The 19,822-nt window shown below is 46.8% G+C and overlaps 1 protein-coding gene across 1 annotated transcript in view; it reads left to right on the forward strand.

Annotated features, from left to right (window-relative positions):
* The window catches only part of GART (phosphoribosylglycinamide formyltransferase, phosphoribosylglycinamide synthetase, phosphoribosylaminoimidazole synthetase), a 36,432-nt gene that overhangs the window by 11,917 nt on the left and 4,693 nt on the right, over positions 1-19,822 (forward strand). The window contains exons 5-22 of the mRNA XM_008640679.2: positions 272-367; positions 947-1,121; positions 1,754-1,865; positions 3,017-3,085; positions 4,602-4,727; positions 5,307-5,394; positions 5,781-5,866; positions 6,430-6,598; positions 7,124-7,355; positions 10,410-10,504; positions 11,428-11,537; positions 12,075-12,273; positions 13,297-13,545; positions 13,861-14,013; positions 15,277-15,480; positions 15,725-15,856; positions 16,417-16,547; positions 18,328-18,469. Coding sequence (XP_008638901.2) covers positions 272-367; positions 947-1,121; positions 1,754-1,865; positions 3,017-3,085; positions 4,602-4,727; positions 5,307-5,394; positions 5,781-5,866; positions 6,430-6,598; positions 7,124-7,355; positions 10,410-10,504; positions 11,428-11,537; positions 12,075-12,273; positions 13,297-13,545; positions 13,861-14,013; positions 15,277-15,480; positions 15,725-15,856; positions 16,417-16,547; positions 18,328-18,469 — 2,568 coding nt within the window. The remainder of the gene's footprint in view (positions 1-271; positions 368-946; positions 1,122-1,753; positions 1,866-3,016; positions 3,086-4,601; positions 4,728-5,306; positions 5,395-5,780; positions 5,867-6,429; positions 6,599-7,123; positions 7,356-10,409; positions 10,505-11,427; positions 11,538-12,074; positions 12,274-13,296; positions 13,546-13,860; positions 14,014-15,276; positions 15,481-15,724; positions 15,857-16,416; positions 16,548-18,327; positions 18,470-19,822) is intronic.

Here is a 19,822-nt window from a genome sequence, read left to right on the forward strand (position 1 = left end):
CAGGGGTGGGACTGGGTGATCCCTGTGGGTCCCTTCCAGCTCTGGATATTCCAGGATTCCATGATTTATGACTCTCTGAAGGTGGATGTCCAACCAGAGCCTTTGCCTGGGGTTTGGGGGTCTGTTTTGGGTGAGTCTCTGCCAGTGTGGGCTTCACTCTTCTAGGTTCCCAGTGACCTGGCAGCCCAAAAGGTGAGGCTGGTGAGTGCTCTGTGACAACTCAGAGGAGCACCCATGGATGGGATCTTCCCCTGTTTTGTGTCTCCAACAGCTGTTCCAGTCAGTGACCATGCTGCCGTTGCCCAGTTCTGCAGAGATCAGGACATCAGGCTGGTGGTGGTTGGTCCCGAGGTTCCTCTTGCTGCTGGTAAGAGAAACAAGCTGGAAATCACAGCCTTGAGCATTTAGGAAGAAAAGTAAATTTTAATCCTCATCTGTGCATCACTCACCAGTGTCTCCAGTCTGAATGGAAACAGATCCTCTGGGGCAGTTTCCCTGAAATTCAGAGTCGTGCTGAGGTGAAAAGGAATTTCTGAAGGGTAGTGTGTGAGCAAGAAAGCCAGTTTTGGTTTTCCTATGGAGTTTTCATGTTTTGAAATAATTATAATTTGAGTCTTGGTAATAAAAACCCTAATTATAAACGTGCTGATAGTTTTTCTGCTTAAACCATTTGTCATCTTCACAGAAGACTCATGTTGACCTTTTAGCTCAATGGTGTCTTAAACCAAGGGAGGATTGTCATCCTTTCCCAAACCCAGCACATCCTGGGGGCCTCCAGTGGTGCAGGGTTCCCTGCTCCTGGTTCCAGTGAGGAAAGCAGGCACTGCAGACACGCAGATCACTTCTTGTTCCTGGCATTCTTGCTCCAAGGAATCGTGCACCCCTGGACTTGGCTGGCCTGACTCCCATAAATCATCTGGAGATTTATAACATGTTTTGTGTTTAGGAATTGTGGATGACTTGACAGCAGCTGGGATCAGGTGTTTTGGCCCCACAGCAAAGGCAGCTCAGCTGGAGTCCAGCAAGAGCTTTACCAAAGCCTTTCTGGATCGTCATGAGATCCCCACTGCCAGATGGAAAGCCTTCACTGATCCCAAAGCAGCATGTGGCTTCATCAACAGGTACAATTCTTGTCATTTTAGACATATTCTTACTGACAGTGTGCTGGATATCCAAACCAATCAAACGATTGCTCATGTATCAACACTTTTGGGATAGAACATCTGCCAAGGTTTCACAGGGTCACCCACCACGACTCTCTCAAACTGCAGCAAGTCTGAGAAAAAAGGTTCCTCCTGCTTTGAAATGAAATGAAAGTTCAGTGTTCAGTTCACAGGAGAATGTAGGACACGCTGTTATTCTTTTGCCAGTCTGCCTGCTGAGGAAAGGCAGGGAGCAGCCCAGAGCCATCTGTGCTGGCTTCTTGTCCCTCTTCTCCACCAAAAAAACCTGGAGAATTACTCAGCAACTGATGATCTGCTCATCACAGTACAACCCAGGTGACCCCAGATGATACAAGAGTAAATTCCCGAATGGAAAGCAGTAATGAACAGTCAGGAAATTCCCTGGTGGGGAAAGGAAGCAGAAACCCTTCTCAGGCAGAGCATAACGAGAGCAGCCTGGTGTGATTTGTGTGTTACTCAATAAGGTTGCTGTGAAAACTGAGAAGTACTTTGGTCTTTCGACTCTTGAAACGTTCAAAGTGTCTTTGCAAGGACTGTTCATGTGGAGTGTCTGTCCTGTGCCTTGGCAGTGCCAACTTCCCTGCTTTGGTTGTCAAAGCCAGTGGCCTGGCAGCTGGCAAAGGAGTCATCGTGGCTTCGACCAAGGAGGAGGCCTGCAGAGCTGTCACTGAAAAAATGCAGGTGAGCAGGAACCAAATCAGCTGTTCAGCACCTCAGAGCATCACAGATACTCCTCCTTTCATGTAACAGGAACTTGGCTGTCAGACATCAAATCTTTTACCCTTTTATTTGGCCAGCCATGAAACTCGATTTTATTTATTGCTTGAGGCAGTTCCTTTAGGCTAAAATAAAACCATTCTTCATGAAAACCCACCCTTATTTCACTTACTCATATATGCAATTCCTTTTTTTTTTTCACTGTATGAGACTTCTGCAATCCTGCAGGTCCCACAGTGCAGGAACACGAACTCAGTGATTGAGGTGATCTTTACAAGCACCATTTGGACTAAGCACAGCACTTAAATGTGTAGTCAGATTCTAGTGGGATTATTTCAAGTGCAATTCACATTGAGGAAGGGTATTCCACAAATATATTTGGAGCATCAAGATTTGAAGTGAGGCCAAATGAAGTATTTTTATCTGACCAGTGAGGAACACAGAGCTGAGGCTCCCGGGTCTGGCCCTCAGCTGCTGTCAGCAGCACAGCATCCTAAAATTCCATGGAGCTCTGCTGATCCATGGGAGACATTATCTGACACACTTGTGCTTCAAGAGTCAGAACATGGGGGCTGCAGTCACATTTGGGGGGAGCCTATGGTCACTGGACGATTCATGTGTACAAAAAACCAGCAAGTTAGAGAGTTCTAGAGATCCCCAAAATCACCTTGGCAGTGTGGGCTGGTTGTTCTTAATTTCTTAATTACCCAGAATATGCAGCCAGGGTTCAAGCATCGCACTGGGATACCAAAATCCTGCTCCCTTCCCACGTGTTGTATAAAATTGCACTTCTTTATCAAGTGAAAGTGCAGATTGGAGGCTTGGCAGTCATTGCTGTTGGGGTGAATTTCAGAATGTAGAGCATGAGGAATTGCTCAGTAATCACAAATACCCTCTGCCATTTGCAAATACTCAGTAATAAACCCTGCACTTATTTGAGAATAAGCAGAAAGGAGGAGTAGGGATTTTACCACTGCTGACATCCCTGGGGGGAGAATGGATTCATAGTCTCAAACCTGTGCTGCATTTTTGCTGTATTAAAAATACATATTTGTTGTTGCATTTTCAGTAGTTTAAAACTGGAACAGAACTAAAGAGATTTTGTTTTACTGTAGGATAAGAGTTTTGGCACAGCTGGGGAAACTGTTGTTGTTGAAGAACTTCTTGAAGGAGAAGAAATTTCTGTAAGTGCATTTTGCTATAACACTTTGGTTCTACCTGTTCTGAATTGTTTGGGATTCACCAAGTACCTTCACCTACAGAGGAGGATTTTATTAGCTAAATTAAAACCATTCCCTGCTTATAAATACAATTGTATTGGTTAAAGACAGCTGTGCTAAGAACCAAGCTTCCTGTGGTCTGTTAAATTAAATTAAATCAAATGAAATCAGAATAACTGGTGCCACATGGAAAAGAAAATCCGAATCTTAACACTTTCAGTGTCATGGAGGGCCCAGATCTGTGTTAGGATTTTCTGACAGCTCAGTATTTTCACAGTGTTGATTTATCTGCAGACACAGAACATTTCCTTCATTCTAAGCTGATTCAGCTCCTTCATTTAAAATCTGGACCTGGTTTAAATGGCAGAGTGGGAAGGAGGGAAGGAGAACGAAGCCCAGGGTTGGGCAACTCGACACCTGCAGCACATAAAGGACAACAGCCAAGCTCCAGCTCAGGTTCCCCAAGTCCTGGGGCTGGAATGGGCTTGTGCTGGAAGTTGGGAACATTCCTCTTGGAGCTGTGGTGGTTACAAAGTCAATCAGCCCCAGCTCTTGCCATCTCTCCATGATCAGACTTTCCTGCCCACAGGGAGAAATGGATGTGCACATATTGGGTGTCTTTATTCCCTCCTGCTTGCCTAGACCTGTTTAGGAACCAAGGGATTATCCAGCCCTTCATTCTCTGGTGGGAAATATGTCATGCTCCTAAGTATTCCTTGGAATACCAAGCAGCTTTATTGCAATGTAACACAATAATCCAAACATGCAGTCGAAGGTGGGTTTTTTGCTCTGCTGACTGGCAGTTAGGAAGGAAATGTACTGCTTGACTTGCCCAGAAAAATAATTCACCTTCCACAAATGACTTATTTTTTAGTATATTAATATTGTGGCTTATTTTGGATCCCTGCTGGTTTTATAATTAGCATTATAAAATGGTTTTGAGTATTGCTCCCATTAGTCCAGACAGGGAACAACGTTACCCAGTTTGAGTGTACAACATCATCCAGTTCCAGAAGATGCCAGCAGGCTTGTTATTCTGAAGATATTGAGGACAAAAGCAACTGCTATATACATAATTTATAAATATTTCACAAGTAAATAGCTTTATCAGCAAGGACAAGGAAGTCTTGGAAGGAACGTAATGCCTTCCTTCCAGGGCAGGGGCTGGGAAGGGAAAGGAAGAAGTAATTTCCATCATGGAGTATTTTAATTAATTAATTTTTTTAAACCTTTGGAGTGTTTCTTTTCAGTGCAACTGCTGATGGTATCATTTTTCTAGGTTTTATTAAAGGCAATTTCTGAAGGAAGGTCACACAAGATGAGTCCCTGCTTCCTGAGGAAAAGGCAAATGCTTAGAACCCCATCATTTATTTTATCAGGGAGGCAGAGTTTATCCTCTTGAATATCCCTTTGTCACAGTGAAAACCATCTATATTTGCACTAATTGCACTTGAATTTTAACTCTTTTCCTTGTTTTTAGTGCCTGTGTTTCAGTGATGGGGTCACCATTGCTCCCATGCCCCCAGCCCAGGACCACAAGAGGCTGCTGGATGGAGACGAAGGCCCCAACACAGGAGGGATGGGAGCTTACTCCCCAGCTCCTCAGGTGCAAATGGATTGATAAGGAAGGGAAAAATGCATGGATAAGGATGGGAAAATGGACTGATAACAGGATGTTTCACTCCAGCTGTACCACAGCCATCACTGAAAACCTGTGGGAATGTTTAATTCCAGCAAGAGGAGCAGGAGGGAATGGGCTCAGCTGGATGGAAAGAGCTGCTTAAAGCAGACATGGCCAACTAAAATCCCCAGCTTCACAAATTTCTCTGAAGAGGACGATACCTCTACTGAGTTACTTGGAATTATAAAGGGAGAGTGTTATTTCTGCAAGCTTATATTTGATTGGGATTGAAGTGTTATGAAATGCTGCTCATTAGAACCAAGTGCTTAAACCCACAGTTTTATCTTGTGCCAAACAAAGCTAATGGTGAATGTTGGCTGTGGCTTAAGATGGTTTGGGGTCTGCTTTATAGGGAACTTCTATTGGCAGAAATAGAGAGAAAAACTTCCTTGGCTTTCCATTGGAGTGGGCAAGAGACCATCCAAGAGTTCTGCTTGGCTCTTAAAAACACAAAATCAATCCCTCCCTTTTTACAAACGCTGGTTTCTAATCCTTTTTCATTAGATTTCTAAAGATTTGCTGCAGAAGATAAGAGAGACTGTTCTTCAGAAGACTGTGGATGGCATGAGGAAGGAAGGTGTCCCCTATTTGGGTATGTACAAAACGTTGGGATTTTTAACCATCAGGAGATCAACTTTTTATTTTGCTTTTTCCTCTTTGTTGCCTGTCTCACACGGGAAGTTAAGGGAAACAGCTTTGATTTATTGGGAACTGGGTTTGGTATCAGTGGCTTGATTCAGGGTCCATGGAAATCAACAGAGGTCATTTCATGAACAGGGGATAATTCCTCAAGTGAGGAAGAACAGAAAGGAAAATGTTAAAAATAAGATGCAAAATTGTGACCACAATTTTTTTTTTTTTTTTAAATTTATTTTTACCATTTCTCAAATTCACTGAGCACAGGTGGCAGCCCTGCTATCAACAGATTCAAAACAAGTGAGTTCCTGAGATATCTTTTTGTATCATTTGTTGTTCTAGGTGTGCTTTATGCTGGATTAATGCTCACCAAAGATGGGCCTAAAGTTCTGGAATTTAACTGCAGATTTGGTGACCCAGAGTGTCAGGTGGGTTATTTTGTATGATTTGGCATTATGGGGGGAGTAAAATCTGTGACCATCTACCACTACTGGTAACCAGCTTTGGGGTGAATAATCAGCTCATTGCACCAAGATTTAAAATATTTGGGTTGTTTGTTCAAGGTAGAAGGTCTGTTAGGAAATTGTTCCATTCCAAAGAGGATTCCAGTAGGCTGGACTCAAATCTGGGCTTTGCAAGGGTCAGCTTGAGGAGAGCTCAGCACTTCCCTGTCTTTTCTGGAATGGACTCTGGATTTTTCCTTGCTCACTGTTGACAAGAGGAACAAAACTCTTAATTTCTATTCTTCAGAATAGGTTCTTCGTCCTCACCCTTTTCCCTCCATATGTAACAATTCTTTTACCCACAGAAATTCTCTTTAAGGAAGAGTATTTTTAAGGGCTCACGGATGACACACTGTATGTATAATGTGTGAAAGTGCAATATGTGGACATATTTAATGCCGTTTTTACAGCTGCATTAATGTGCTTTCAAGGCCAGGGAAGGCAATGCAAGAACACCTTGTTTGATTTGCTGCTGTGTGTTTGTGTAGGTGATCCTGCCCCTGCTGAGGAGTGACCTGTACGAGGTTCTGCAAGCAGTGATCAACAGGAGGCTGGCCAGCTCCATGCCAGTTTGGAAAGAGGACAGTGCAGCTGTGACTGTGGTCATGGCTAGCCAAGGCTATCCAGGAGCATATCCCAAGGGCTTGGAAATAACAGGTAAATAGAGCAGGAGGAGCTGCAGGAGTCTCATTCGCCCCTGGCCTCTCCCTGTTCTCTCCTGCTGCATGTGGGTGAATCACTAGAACTGAGGTTCGTAGAAACTCTGGTTCTGGGTCAGCAAGAACGGCTGGGTTTTCACACATCTCAGTTTATTTTGGTGCATTTTCAGTTCTCCACACCGTGTTGTTATTTGATATTGGCACAGCACTGATATTTAATACCTGCTACAGTCAGGTGGTTCTGATCAGGTTCTTGGGTCACATTGATGCTGATGTTTTGTGCTCTGGGTGTCACTGAGGCATAAAAACCCAGCTGGAATTAGATGCTGTGTGTCAGCTAAATGCCTCTTCCCACATCCCTGAGCACACAGGTGACTTGTCTCTCCTTCAGAGGCAGTTTTTACAGATTTATTCCCATTTCCCAGCAGGATCACCCTGACTTTGACTGTGGTTTCTAGACACTTGATACCCCTTCACTGAGAACATTCTAACCAACAGCTGATCTTTTTAACAATACCCACAGGGCTTGCCAGGGCCAAGCAGCTGGGGCTGGAGGTGTTCCACGCAGGCACAGCCCTGAAGGATGGCAGGGTGGTGACCAGTGGGGGCAGAGTGCTCACAGTCACAGCCATCAAGGAGGACCTGCCGGCGGCGCTGCAGGAGGCCAACCTGGGCGTGGCTGCCATCCACTTCCAGGGGGCCATCTACAGGAGGGACATTGGCTATCGGGCCATAGCCTTCCTCAGGCAATCCAGGTAGATATTGCAAATCCCTGAAGCGGGAATAACTGGTGTGAAAAGGATCTAAGCACATCCCTGGTTAGTATTAATAACTGGTGTTGATATTCTGTGTAACTCTTGACAAGTTTTAACCCCATCCTTGTAATCAAGCTCAGCAAGACCAGCCAAGGGAGGAGCATTTTGAATGTCTGATCCATGTTCTCACTCTCCTAAACCTGAGTTAAACTACAGTGACAAGCACACAGGAATGATCTGTGCTGCTGCAGTTGCTAGGTCTGGTTTAGGGAAGGTGAACTTCTGCTTCTTGGACTTTGGATCACAGCTTTTGCTCTGGGTTTGTCCTGTCCAGAAGTCTAATATTTAATATCATGAAATGTGGTCACAGCCCCAACCTGCCAGAGCTCCAGGAGCGTTTGGACAGCGCTGCCAGGGATGCCCAGGCTGGGATTGCTGGGGGGTCTGGGCAGGGCCAGGGGTGGGACTGGCTGATCCCTGTGGCTCCCTTCCAGCTCAGGAGATTCTGTGATTTTATACATGAACAAAGTTCAAGCTGGCTTATTGGCCCTTTTTAGCTTTTAGAAATGGTTAAAATTACCTTGAGCCCCCCACCTTGTTGGGATTTACATTTTACTGGGATAGCTGGCTAATAACAGGGTAGGGTTCATCACTTCTTTCCACTCTCTTTCCACTGTAAGACTCTGGAGATGATATGGGTGTGGGGTTTTTTTTATAGCAGGGAGTCCTGTTGTCTCTTTAATGTTCCTGAAAGCTTCTTGCAGGTTTTTAGACTCATTTTTGCCTAATAAGAAACTGTTCTGCTCCAATGAGCTCCAAACATACCTTTTCCCAAGGGGCTGTTTTGTAGGCTGGGAAGCACATCAGTGATGGTTCTGTTGCTCCTGGCAGTGTATCCTGATAAGTATTTTGTAAAATTATGATCAATAAACTTCCTAAAAGAACAAGGGTGTTGGTATTTAGTCTTCTTTCTCTCCTAAGTGCTCTGCATCTCTTGACAATTTGATGTGAAAATGTGGAATTGGGATTTGTAGTAGAAAAAAAATCAGGTCAGTGAGGCAAGAGGGGGCACTTTGCTGAGCAGTTCCCTCCCACACCGAGTTCCTGGGCCACAGCCAGCAGGTTTCCTGCCTGGAATGCCTGCCTGGGAGGAACCCTGGAGGCTGCTCCAAGTTCTGCTCCTGAAGGGGAGTCAGGATGCTTCAGTCCCAGAATCCCAGCCTGGGTTGAGTTGGAAAGGACCTTAAAGCTCATCCTGTTCCTGCCATGGCAGGGACGCCTTCCACTGTCCCAGGTTGCTCCAAGCCCTGTCCCCTTTGGACTCAGTGAAGGAAAGGGGATAGCTCTGGAAATTTGGGGACTCACTTCCTCTTGGCAGCCTGGAAGGACTGAGTCCTGAGGCACCTCATGAAAATTGCCAGAATGCTCAATAAAAAGTACTCCAGAAAATTTTAAAAATTAGAGATTCATTTAAAGGATCAAAGCAGATACCAAAAAAAAAATTAACAAATTTGAAATACTCCTACAAACATGGTGAAAATCAGGTGAACATTTATCATATTCAGACTGAAAGGGGCTGACTTTGGTTGTTGCAGGTCAATGTTTCCTTGAGTGTTATTCACAGCCTGAACAGCTGCCTGTGGTAATTCTTGTCCTCTTGCCAGTTTTTGGGCAGGGTTATGCTGTGAGTGCAGACACCTTTGGATTTTCCTGGTAGAACTGCTCCTGGGCCAGTTGTTCTGGCATTTGAAGTCTTATCAATTCCAGATGTTCCAGCAATGATCTTCACAACAGAAATACCTTTCATCCTTAGCACTAAAAAAAAAATTCCCACATCCTAAAATAAGATTTAATAGAGTACAAAAATATTTACTCCATTTAATGCAATTGTAGACATTTGTGTCTGTCTCTGACTTTTTCAATATTTGCTGAATTCTTGACCTGGTTGCTGAGATGGGTTTTGTGAATTAACTGAATATTTTTTTGTTCAGCTGAGTCAATTATAAGTGGGTTTCAGTTGTTTTGTTGTATTTGTCTTGTTAATCACCACTGTGTTTCACCCTTGGCATTGAAACTTCAGGCTGCATCCCATCAATAGGAGAGAGAAAACAGGGGTGGACCTAAAATAGGGATGCACCTGGTTCATGCCATTGACAGCCTGGGAATAACAACTGCTTAACTGGCATGAGCTGTGTTTGCTGGAGTGAAAAGTCATTAAAGTCCCTGTCCCCAAAATGGAAAGGTCCCTCTGTAAATGTGGGCTGGTGCTTCGTGTGCCCAGAGGGCTGGGGGGACACACAGGTGACACCAGTTAGTTCCAGTGTGTGGATCTTACATAAACCCCACCCGGAGCTTGCAGGCATCTCCTCCTAGATTCCTAAAACCCACTGAGGAACCTGGGGCTTTTTAAGGAAATATGAAACATATTCTTTATTAGAAAGCCCACTGAAGTTAGAAAGAGGTGTGGCTGCTTTTGTGGGGGGATCATTCTGGTGATAAGGAGAGGCAGCTTTTAAGCTGCAGCTGTAAAACTCTGGAAATATCCTGGAGGTTATTGATTTACCTGAGACTTGTGGGTGGAAAAGGGACGTGAGCTCAGCCCTGCTCTGACCCAGCCGTGCATTTTTGTGCCTGTTTTGGTTTGGGAGCTTTCCCACTGACACCTCAAGGCCTGGACGGGGCACTCCCTGCCCTGGGCTGGTGACAAGGTGGGGATCAGTCACAGCTTGAGGTCTTTTCCAGTCTAAGTGATTCTGGGATTCTGTATCTGGCCCAGGGATTCAAACCTTGCAAAATCAGATCTATGCTGCCTATTTCACCTTGTTGTCAGAGGTTTGGTTGTTGGTTTTATCTTGGGATTTGACCATATGATCCCAGTGCTCTGATGTCATCTTCAAGACTCTGGAATTATCCATGTACTGCTCCTGGCAGCCCCTCCTCAGACAGCAGGATGGGATTCTGCACAGTTAATCCACTTGGGGATGTAAAGAAGTAAATATTATTTGAAAATACATTCAGTAATCAGCTGCCATCTCATTTTCCCCACTCTTCCAGAGGCCTGACTTACAAGAACAGTGGGGTGGACATTGAAGCAGGGAACACTTTGGTGCAGAAGATCAAGCCCTTGGCTGCAGCTACATCAAGGTCAGGTAAGACAAGAACCTTGTGCTCCTGTTTTGGTCACTTCTTGGCAATGAGGTTTATCAGTTGATCCTGATCTTGATAAGAAGATCATATTTATGTGCCCTGTCTGTTTCCAGATGACACAAGAAAATCTGTGGTAAGCAAATGCCTGGGATTTTATTCCAAATGCACAGCTTTTAATCCCCAAATGGCTCTGAACTCCATCTCCTGAATGCCAGGAGTGTTGGAGAGCACAGTTCAGCACTGTACAAGGATAAATGCAAACAAAAATCCCACCATTTCCTGCTGCGTTTGATTCCATGGATTGTTATTTCTTGCACAGTGACCTCTATCATTTGGGGGGGATGAATGTTTAGGAAGGTTATGAGATGTAGAATTCCTGACACAGATGGGGAACACACACCTTTTGTTTGGTGAAACCAGCATTGATTCATCCTCTTTTGGGGGTTCAGGCACATCTTGCTCTAGCAAGTCCTTGTAATTCTTTGGACAGATTTAAAATATCATTTAAAATATCGTGAAATAGCCCTTTTATTTCAAATTAACTGAGACCCTTCTAATAAAGTCAGATATACAGAGAGGGGAAAATATACATGTTCTCACACCAGTACAACAATCTTACCACAGTTCCTCCTGTTTTTCAGAGAAGCACTCAGTGCAAGGGGGAAATCTGTCAGTCACAGGAATTCCTGACAGTTCAGTCACAAAGTTAGGGATTTTTAGGCTTAGGCTAATGATGAATTAAAAAGACAAAGCAATCTAAGCAGATTAGGAGCTCCTCAGTGAAGAGGTTCTAAATGCCAGAGAAAAGTTTCCTGGTGACAAAGCGAAGTCGTGTTGATAAACCTTGGAGGGAATTTCTGGTGGAGATCCTGCAGAAGGCCCTGGAAGTAAAGCTGGGCTGTTTCTCCTGTTTCCTGGCTGACAGGCTGCAATGCAGAGCTCGGAGGCTTTGCTGGGCTCTTTGACCTGAAAGCAGCTGGTTACAGAGATCCCATCCTGGTGTCTGGGACCGATGGCGTCGGCACAAAACTCAAGGTAAGGTGGAAATCCACAGCAAAGAAGGAAAAACAGCACAGAAGGGAAAACATTCTATCAGAAAATAGCAGTTGTCTTGTAAAAATACCTATTGGCCTTTCTAAAAAGGGGATGAAATCTGAAATTGCCCTTCTTAAGGCAAAAGAATTAAATACCTGTAAATAGCCAGAAGTTGATATGATGCCTATATTAAGGATGTAATCAGGAATTTTGTTTCACAAAGGCAGCATCTCCACCCTCAAAAGGATTATTCATGGGGAAAAACATTTAATCCCAGGTTTGCTGTTGTGTTTGGGCTGCAAGGAAACCCCTTTCAGCAGAGTTTCCTTCTCAGTGCCTTTTGGATTTGCCATGGAGACAAGAATAATTCCTGAAGAGAGTTAGGGGATGATAAGAAACAAAGCTTCTCCTCCAAGAACGCCTGGAGGGACAGTGGGATTTTGGTCCATTGCTCGCAGACCCCACTCGTGATTTCAGTCCCTTCCAGACCCTGGCTCATGTTCCAGGAGCCCAGAGCTGATCCCAAGTGTCTTGCAGATTGCACAAGAGTGCCAGAAACACGACACGATCGGGCAGGACCTGGTGGCCATGTGTGTCAATGACATCCTGGCTCAGGGAGCTGAGCCCCTCTTCTTCCTGGACTATTTTGCCTGCGGCAAACTCGACGTGCAAGTGGCTCAAGGTGTCATTGCAGGAATAGCTGATGCCTGCAGGAAAGCTGGATGTGCTCTTTTGGGTAGGAACACTCTCCTCTGGGGGATATGAAAAACCTTCTGCAAGGTCTTTGTAGTTGGTTCTAATGTGGTTGGGTTCCTACTCTATGGAAGAATCTGGGAGGAGTGAAAAACCAAAGTGTTCCCTGTCTTTGCTTTCAGGGAACTTCATCTCTCTAAATCACAGGGGAAGGAGACAGTACTTTAAAAATTTAGGCACAGATTTAGGTTGGATATTGGGAAAAGGTTCTGTCCTTTTTTCCAGTTTTTTAGGGAAGTTAGGAACAGAAGTCCTTTCTCAGTGGGAGTGTGTAGTTTTGGGGCCATTTACAAGCCTTGAACAAGAGGCTCTTTATGCCCTCGTTTACTTTTTTCCTGCATGAACTGTTGGTCAGCTTTATGTTTGTTTTAAGGTGTTCTCTGCATTTATCAAATATAATCACCCCATTCATGCTGCAGCAGGGTCTGTGTTAGGGGAGCCCTTGCGATGAGCTCACCAAAATGTCAAGATTTTATTTCCAGTTCAAGACTTTCAAACTCCACAGGCCTTTCTGCAAGAGCTGAATCTTCAGCTCAACAAATGAAACCCATCACCCCACTGATAGTGAGGGGGTGAGGGCTCATCTCCTGCTTGGTTTTGCACAATTAACTATGGATTTAAATGCTGGATGGCCAAGCACTTCTCCCCATTTTGTCTCTTGGCTTCTCCATCCTCCATTTGATTGAGCCCTTATTAAATACAGCTGAAACCCCAGGACTGAAAAAAGCAGCTGAAGCTGGAGCACAGGGCAGGGAGTGAAAAGTGGGAAGAGGGGAGAAAAAGGCAGGATTTTGTCCAGAGCAGCTGGGGCTGCCCCTGGATCCCTGGCAGTGCCCAAGGCCAGGCTGGACATTGGGGCTTGGAGCAGCCTGGGACAGTGGGAGGTGTCTGTGCCGGGGTGGAATGGGATGAGCTTTGAAATCCTTTCCAACCCAAACCACTCTGGGATTTTATGATTAAAAGACAGCTTTTTTAACAGCTCTTTGCTGTGTTTTTGGTTCCCCAGGAGGAGAAACTGCCGAGATGCCAGGGATGTATCCCCCCGGGGAGTACGACCTGGCTGGGTTCGCCGTGGGGGCCGTGGAGCGAGGGCAGATGCTGCCCCAGCTGGACAGGATCACTGAGGGGGACGTGGTCATTGGGGTGGCATCTTCTGGGGTCCACAGCAACGGCTTCAGCCTCGTGAGGAAGATCGTGGAGAAGTCCTCCCTGGATTTCTCCTCCCGCGTCGGGGTCTCCGGGGATCAGACACTGGGTACCGCTTTCCTCTCAGCTTCCCAACACTTGACACAGTTATTTTGTCTGGGCCTTTGAAACTTCCCTCAGGCACCAAAAAAAAATTCATCTTTAGCATATTTTCTTCTTCTTCTTTTCCTGGGAATCACATGTGCAGGGAAGAAACAAAGGGAGGGGGATAAATAATTAATTATGTGCTAAAAAAAAAGGTAGAACTTTGTGTTTCTCTCTAGGACAATGCTCACTAATATCCCACAAATTGCTAGTTTGAGATTTCCTTGATTTTACATTGATTCACATTTTTCTCCACCCTTTTTCCCTCTCCCATGGACAGGAGAACTCCTGCTAACCCCAACTAAACTCTACAGCAAGACTCTGCTGCCTGTGCTGCGCTCGGGCCACGTCAAAGCCTACGCCCACATCACTGGAGGGGGCCTGCTGGAAAACATTCCCAGAGTTCTCCCAGAGTCCTTTGGTGTCGTTTTAGGTGAGAGAGAAGGAAAGCTTTGGAAAAATCCTCATGTTAATGTGGATTGCTGTGGAAGCCTGTGGACATAGGGCCACACCAGCTGATCTGTGCTGTAGGAGCTGGAATTGCCTGTCTTGAAATGTTTGAGTTTTTCCTTGTACCTGAACCAGAGCCAGGCAAAACACTTTGTGGTGGAAAGACTGCTCCCCATTGAATTCCCTTCCCTGGTGGTGTTTGGGATTGGATTTCTCAGGACACTTGCAAAAACAAAACAACCTTACCAGCAATCCCAAGTCAGCTGTCACCATTTGCAATTCCCTACAAAATTATTGCAAATTAAATGATACTCATGAAGTTTTCACTTAGCATTCAGAGGTGCTTGTGAGCTCAGGGACAGCTCCTGCTTCTTGACTTCATTAATCCTCAGCACCCTCCCCTCAGGTGTGCTGGAAAGGGTTTCACAGGTGGGGAAGGTGAGGTATGGGAAGGGAAATGGCTGACACAGGTTGTGACAGCTCATGGGGTTGTACAATAAAATAAGGAATTCATAGGGAGTTCTGAATGCCAGAACTGCACATAAATCATTTTCTACTTGTCCACTGATATATATTAATGTGTATATGCACCTCTGCTCTGGAGCCAGGCTGGCAGAGCTGGGAATGTCCTGCCTAGAGGAGAGAAGGCTCCAGGGAGAGCTCAGAGCCCCTCCAGGGCCTAAAGGGGCTCCAGGAGAGCTGGAGAGGGACTGGGGACAAGGGCTGGGGGGACAGGACACAGGGAATGGCTTCCCAGTGCCAGAGGGCAGGGCTGGATGGGAGATTGGGCGGGAATTGTTCCCTGGGAGGGTGGGCAGGCCCTGGCACAGGGTGCACAGAGCGGAGCTGGTAAAAACTGGATCCCTGGCAGTGCCCAAGGCCGGGCTGGACATTGGGGCTTGGAGCAGCCTGGCACAGTGGGAGGTGTCCCTGCCATGGCAGGGGTGCCACTGGGTAGGATTTAAGGTCCTTCCAACCCAAACCATTCTGGGATTCCCTGATTCTGTAGAAATTGGGATAGAGCCATTTTAAAAGAGAACATGACAAGAAAGAAATTTCCTGTCCTTGGAATTCCTTTACAGTGTTTTGTCCAGAAGCATTTTTGTGCTGCAGCAAGTCATCTTCACCTGGTTGGAGCTGGGGCAGTGGGAGATTTTTGTGACAGATTTTGCCTCTTAATACCCCAGTAGTTTTAGTCCACTGATAACGATTTCCACTCTTGGTTTGTATTCCCAATTCTCTTCAGATGCTCTTACCTGGAAGATCCCTGAAATCTTTTGCTGGCTCCACAAGGAAGGGAACCTCTCTGAGGAGGAGATGGCTCGCACCTTCAACTGTGGGGTTGGAGCAGTGCTGGTGGTTCAGAAGGAGATGGCCCAGCAGGTCCTCAGGGACATCCAGGGACAGGAGACTGCCTGGCTCATTGGCAAAGTGGTGTCCCTACAGAAAGGTGATTGCAGCTTGATTTTCCTTGGGGGGAAAAAATCAGGAAGAAAAAGCAGAGGGAAATGCCCTCGTTGGTGAGTCTTCATGAGGTGAATATCTCTTCACTGGCACCTCCCTGACTTTTTTGTGGGAGTGTTGAACTGACAGTTCATTCATCTCTTCCATGGGTGGTTTTCTCCTCTCTCACTTTCTCCCTTTATTGACACTTTGTTTTGTTGTTTTTTGGGTTTTTCCTTGTTCCTGCTCAGGCTCTGACAACGTTAAAGTCCTCAATCTCCATCGGGCCCTGCAGGCAAACAGGTCCCTGTGTGTGCACAGCCATATCCAGGGCAAGATCCAGACAGGCAAAGTGAAGGTGGCTGTTCTCATCTCTGGAACAGGTGAGAGTTCTGTTCTTTGCTGCAGTGGAAACCAGAGTGTGGAGAAGGGAACTTCAGCTTGGATTTAAAATCCCTGCAGTTCTCCATGGACTCTGATAGGCTTCTGACAGACAGGAGAGATTTTGTCCCTGGGTTGATGTCAGTCACAAACCTCTCTTAACCTCTGCTGCAATCTGTGAATTGCATCTGTGTTCAGTTTATCTCCAGAGCTCTGCACGTGTCCAGATTCAGGCTCCCACTCTGGTGCCTTGTAGGAACAGCAGCATCCTATCACGGATAGATCAGAATTTCTTCTTGCCACGTAGGCACTCTGACTATTTCCAGTATTCCCAATTACTAAGACCATCATTCCAGTGCTCTAAATTACAGTGCCAAGTGCAGCTGCCAGGAAAGGCCTTCAGCTGTCTGAATCAGCTCCCAGCAAGATCAATTAAAAGAGGATTAATGTTACATCAGAGCTGTTTGGTTTGGTCTCCCCTACACTGCTGCTTATTTAAAGCCTCTTCCAGCTGTTCCCTGTATTTATTCTCGGTATCCATGAGTTATTTTCTCTCCCCCAGGCACAAACCTGGAAGCCCTCATCAACAGCACGAAGAAAGACACCAGCTTTGCACAGATAGTTCTGGTTATCTCCAACAAAGCTGGTGTGGAGGGGTTGAGGAAAGCTGAGAGAGCTGGGATTCCTACAAGGGTGAGCATTTTGTTTTTGTAATTAGCCACCATTAGCTGTGACTGCAGCAGGAAGGTGCTGATGAGTTTTGTTGGGTAAGAGATGGGCTGAGAGGGAGCCTTGGCTTTTCTGTTTCGATCTGTTGTAAACTTGTGCCCAGGGCAAAATACCTGACAGCAAAATCCTTCCTTTTCTGCTTCTCTGCCAGCAATCCTGGTGCTTTGGGAACAGTTGTTACGTTAAACCAGCACAAAACTTTCACAGTTACAGCTTAAACTGTGTCAGTTATTTGACTGCAGTGCATTGACACTGAAGTAACAACCCCTTTTATCTGAAGTTAATTTCAAAGTGACCTGGTGGTTCATTTGAATGGAATAGAGGGGTCACAGCCAGTGGGACCTTCCACTGACTCCCTGGATATTGACTCAGGCTCTCCAGGAATCATTCCAAGTGCTCCCTGAGTTCCCATGGATCTCGTGCTGCCTTGCCTTTGTATTGCAGGTCTGAAATGATCCTGTTGTCACTTAGAAACCTTTTACAGTCACTTTTCACTGCTCAGTACAGACACGGGGAAATTGGGGCCCAAGGCTTTGCTCCTTTAGCAGTGCTGGGATCTGTCCTGGTGCTGCAGCTCCTCCTTGGGAGGACACAAAGGGCACAGGGGAAATGTGGCCGTGCTGGGAAGAGCACACAGAGAATCACAGTCTGGAATGGCTTGGCTGGGAAGGGACCTTAAAGCCCATCCAGCTCCAACTCCCAGGTTTGTATCACGGAAAAACCGGAGTGTGGGAGAGTTAAGGTGTGTGGGGGTTAAGGTGTGGAGGGAGAGGTGGAACAGGCACAGGGGCAGGGGCTGGTGCAGCCCAGGGCTGGGCTGGGCTCTGCTCCCAGTGCCTGCTGTCCCTGTCACCTGACCAGCCCTGGCTTTTCCCAAACCAGCCCCGTGACTCTGGTGGGCATTAACAGGTGCTTCTGATTAAGACTGGATGCTCTAAATTAGGTGGTGCTGCCTTCTTCCTGTTTAATTAGGGGATGTATCCTGGATGGAAAAACACATAGCTCAGACTGGGAGAGCTGGGGGGGCTCACCTGGAGAGGAGAAGGCTCCAGGGAGAGCTCAGAGCCCCTTGCAGGGCCTAAAGGGGCTCCAGGAGAGCTGCAGAGGGACTGGGGACAAGGGCTGGAGGGACAGGAGCCAGGGAATGGCTTCCCAGTGCCAGAGGGCAGGGCTGGATGGGAGATTGGGCAGGAATTGTTCCCTGGCAGGGTGGGCAGGCCCTGGCACAGGGTGCCCAGAGCAGCTGGGGCTGCCCCTGGATCCCTGGCAGTGCCCAAGGCCAGGCTGGACATTGGGGCTGGGAGCAGCCTGGCACAGTGGGAGGTGTCCCTGCCATGGCAGGGGTGGCACTGGATGGGCTTTAAGGTCCCTCCCAACCCAAACCAGTCTGTGATTTTTTGATTCCATGATTATGCAGTAGGGATTGGTTTAGGAGTCTGTGATCAGCCTTTTTTTCAAGGTTTTCTGGTATAATTTTTGGCATTAACTGCCAGAGGCCTTAAAATGGGTGAAATCTTTGGAAGACTTTAGGATGGCTTAAATCCCTGCCTTTGTAGGCTGTTCCTTGGTGTCCAAGTGCTGGGGCCGAGAGCTGTGGGCTTATCCAGCCAAACTTATTTATCCCAGTGATCCCTCTGTGTGAGGCACAGCACAGACTCCACTCTGTCAGCTGTGCATTTGGGAGCTGCTCTTCCTGCTGGAATTCCCACCACATCCATATTCCTTGTGGTTTGGGCTGCCCCAGGTGATTGAGCACACGAGGTACCAGAGCCGCACGGAGTTCGACAGCGCCATGGACAAAGTCCTGGAGGAGTTCTCCGTGGAGCTGATCTGCCTGGCAGGCTTCATGAGGATCCTCTCGGGCCCTTTTGTCAAGAAATGGGAAGGTGAGCACGGCTGAGGGGTGTGCATGGACACAAAGGCATTTCAGAGGTTGTCACGAGGGAAAAGAGAGATGGCACCAGATGAATTCTGGGTTTGCAGGAAATGAGATGACCTTCAAGGTCTCCTTCCAGCCCAGCCCATCCTGTGATTCTGTGAAATGAGACTCTTCCCATTTCGTAAGGAAGAGAGGGAAAGGCACCATTTCCCCCTTCCCTCCATCCCTTGTGCAGAGGTTGAAGGAAGCCTGGGGCAAACACAGGTCTGGTAGTCTTTGATTTCTTAGAAAATATTTAAAATAAGGCTGTGAAGACTTTGGGTCTCTGCAGAGAGGAGATGCAGGGCAGGTGTTGGCTGGGGAGAGGAAAGCACCCAGCCACTGAGAATTCCTTCCCCTGAAACAGGAGCTGCTCTGCATCCTTGTGAAACCACCAGACTGGGCAGCATTTTGCAGTTTTGGGTACCAAGCCCTGGCCAGTCCCAGGCCACACATCAGGAGCTGCTTGAGCCCATGGGTGGGGTGTTCCACAGGCAGATCCAGGCTGTGCTTGCCCAGAATGTTCACACTCTGCTCATCTTTTACAGTTTTCCAGATCCCTGAGAGGCTGGTGACACCTTCAGGGCTTCTCTGCCTCCTCCAGCTGTTACTTTTCTCTCCTTCTGTGCTTCCCAGGGAGTCCTGAACACATGGAGCAGCTGCTGTCTGCTCTGCTCTGGGACCAGGCTTACCTAAACCTGCCCAGAGCAGGCACAGCCTGGTCAGTCTGTACCTTGCAGCTTTCACTGCTCACTTGGTGACTTTTGTGTTCCCCTGGGTGTCTCTGGGGCACTTCACACCTGAACTGCTTTTCAAAGCTCTCTTTAAAATCAGTGGAGCAAAGCAGGCACTCCTGAGTGGCCTTGCTGTGGTTCTGAAGCTGTCAGGTGGAGCCAGTCAGGTGAATGGGTTTTGTTTGTCTCCATTCAGGGTCTGGAGATGTAAATGCCTGTGCTGTGGGCAGCTGTCAGGAGGAGACAGGATCCCTCACTCCAGGGGATGGGTTTGGAGCAGAGAATCTCTGTAGAGGGTAGAAAAGAACTTTCTCTAGTGCAGAATCTTGAGCAAATACAGGATTTTAGTGCCTTCTGATTTAGGGACAGAGCACTGATCATTGCCCTGCACAGTGCAGGATTTGCTTTACCTGCATGACTGGTGTGAGAGAAAAGGACAGGAGGGTTAAACTCATTTTTTAAATGTCCAGAACTGAATTGAGCTTGAAAACCTCAGCTGGGACTGTGGGATGTGAGCTCAGACATTGAGCTCAGCTCAGGGAGCTGGGCCAGCCACAGGACCCTGCCCTGGCCATGCCTGAGCTCTG

The sequence above is a fragment of the Corvus brachyrhynchos genome, unplaced genomic scaffold, assembly GCF_000691975.1.
Source record: "Corvus brachyrhynchos isolate BGI_N302 unplaced genomic scaffold, ASM69197v1 scaffold149, whole genome shotgun sequence".
Taxonomy (NCBI): Eukaryota; Metazoa; Chordata; class Aves; order Passeriformes; family Corvidae; genus Corvus; species Corvus brachyrhynchos.